The following is a 2,500-nucleotide window of genomic DNA, read 5'->3' on the forward strand; positions in this document are numbered from 1 at the left end:
TACCCATGTCCGTGTCACCCTGAGTAACGTCGCGCCGCTATGGCAAGCGCCGTAGGTGCAGTGTTAGACGAGGGCGAGTCGTTCGGAGACGTCGTCGACGAGTATTTCTCCTTCATTTACGACGAAGCCACAGACGACGGTGTGAGTGATACGGAAGAGAGCGAGGCTGACGGGGTCGGCCGCGGCTCGTGCATGGACATCACCTACCAGGTTCAGGATCCAATATATCAGAATCTCTGGAGAAGAGGAGAATCAGTGAAACCAAAAGATGTGCCGTCAGGAGCTGGCGTTGAGGCAAGCAGTAGCAGCAGTGCCGCGAGACGAGTCCAGAGAAAACCCAAGGCTCTCTTAAAGACGGACGAAGGTGTAGTGGGCATGGCCACGAGTGCTCAAGGCAGTTTTCGGGACATAGAGCAAAATCGCATACAGGGATTCGACAGCTTCTTGGAACCCGCCACAGATTCAGTGTCCAGCCGCGGTGGGGCGCCAGCTGGCATTGAGAATAGCGGGGAGGTTGCTAACCTCAGCCCCACTGCTGGTCAGCTGGCACGACCGGCCTCCACAGCGCCAGTTTCCATTAACATCTCCGCAGCAACCAACACCATATCAACCTCGAGCCACTTCGAGGCCCCCACGACGGCCAGCACTCAGCCCGGGGGGCGGCTGGCCGACGTCCGAGGCAAGTCGGTGGTCCAGCTACCCTCTGGCCCCGTAATGGGCGATCACGAAGCCGTCGCCAGCCATCAGGTGTCTCCTGCCAGCAAGCAGACCATCTATATCAACGGAGACACCCCGGACCGAGGTTCGGGCGCCACTTCGGTGTACCTGGTGGGCCAAGGGGCGGCGTCACCTGCTCAAGACGTCACGCTCGAGCCAGCCGTCACAGCCCCGATTACTATTCAGGTGTCTCAAAGTCCCGCTGAGCAAGACCCGGCGCGTAATGAGGCGTCTCGGGCGAGTGTCACGACGGGTCTCGAGGCCCGCGATGTGGGCAGGTTCCTGGAGGAGGTGCATACCCCGCTTTTAGCCGAGGAGGCGCGAAGGGCGGCTGGGGGAGGCTCCACGTACGCGATGGAAGCCCCTCCGGACCTCGTGCGCGACTCCGCCCCGCACGCTGGCGAGCGAACCCTCAACATCGGCGCCATCGAGTGCGAAATCCTAGACGAACTCTTCGAGGACATGATGCTGAAGGAGTCAAAAGCGAGTCCGCCTGTCGGAGCTCAGGTGGTCGACATGTCATCCCCCGCATATATGAATGGCGTGTCGTCGAGCCCGGACTCCCCAATCGATTGTCTGATTAATGGTTTACCAAGGTATTGCCACAGCAGAGGCGACGAGGATGGCCTGGCGGAGATGACGTTGCCCCCAGCTGAGTCAGAGCCGGCAATCCTAGGGAAGTATAAGGCGGCCCTCGAGGCGCCCGAGGCCGAGTTCTGCGTCACTCCTACGGACGGGAAGTGTCTCGACGACGAGGAGTGCAGCGAGGCTCTTGTGGAGTCGTGGAAGTACGTTCCGGGGGGCGACGAGTGGCCCCTTCAACTCCCTACAGACGCGAGTGCGAGTCCTAAAGAAGGTGAAGCACAGATCCGCGAAATGTGCAGCGGTGGCAGTGTCGATTTTTTGCTATGTCCGGAGGAAGAAGGCGCTGGGAGGTTTCGCTCTACCTTTAGAGATCCGTGGGAGAGTGAGGACGGGCTGAGAGGACATGAGACCCAGCCACCCAAGGATTTGCAAGCTCCTTCGCAGGCTCAGACTCCGGTCGCCACCAATCTCTGTGACTCGACCTCACTACCCAGGGACGAGCCCTTCAATATCCACAGTGACATTCTCTTGGGCGACAAAGAACCTCAGAGTGTTGGTGAAATGTCCTTGGCGAATGTCGACACTATCACAAATGCTCATAACAAGTGTGTTTCGGATGTGGATGCAGCCTTAAGTTATAAAAACTCTTTTGTGAATCAGGAGATACCAACAACGACAAATAACTTTCCTTTCGTGGAGCCCATTAAACCTCTCAATAACAGTGACGTAACTAATAGTGCCCAAGAATTGTTTGCTAGTAGCAGTGATATCCTAAGAACAGACCAGGGCGCCCCCCTCAACCTCCTTCCAGACTTAGTGCAGCTCAGTGATTCTACCTCGACCCCCGCACAGAGCCCCTCCTCCCCCCCGGCAGAGTGCGACGAGCGCGGGGAGCGTTCATGGCACGAGCTGGGGGGCGGGCGGGCCGAGGCAGGGGCGTGTGCGACAAGCGACGGCGACGGGGATATGATTTCCGAGAGCGACCAGGACGGGCCTGCGTCTCCAGGGCCTTCCGCGGGAAAGGCGCTTCCCTCTGACGGCGAAGGGGCAGCTCCCTGTCCTCCTGACAGCGATGCGGATGAGAACGATGGCACGGGCCTGGCCGCAGCCATGTCACGGGTGGTTCGCCGGAGCATGAGGCGTATGCGGCGGCTGCGGTTGTCCGGCCGTCGATCCCCGAACCGCGGACACAAAAGCG

General features: G+C 59.6%; 1 protein-coding gene across 1 annotated transcript in view; it reads left to right on the top strand.

Annotated features, from left to right (window-relative positions):
• LOC125029620 (mucin-4-like) overlaps positions 1-2,500 on the top strand; it is a 103,351-nt gene that overhangs the window by 37 nt on the left and 100,814 nt on the right. The window contains exon 1 of the mRNA XM_047619607.1: positions 1-2,500. This exon is cut by the window's left edge and continues 37 nt beyond it; it is cut by the window's right edge and continues 208 nt beyond it. Coding sequence (XP_047475563.1) covers positions 40-2,500 — 2,461 coding nt within the window. The 5' untranslated portion in view covers positions 1-39.

Source organism: Penaeus chinensis, chromosome 2 (assembly GCF_019202785.1).
Source record: "Penaeus chinensis breed Huanghai No. 1 chromosome 2, ASM1920278v2, whole genome shotgun sequence".
In the NCBI taxonomy this organism is placed as follows: Eukaryota; Metazoa; Arthropoda; class Malacostraca; order Decapoda; family Penaeidae; genus Penaeus; species Penaeus chinensis.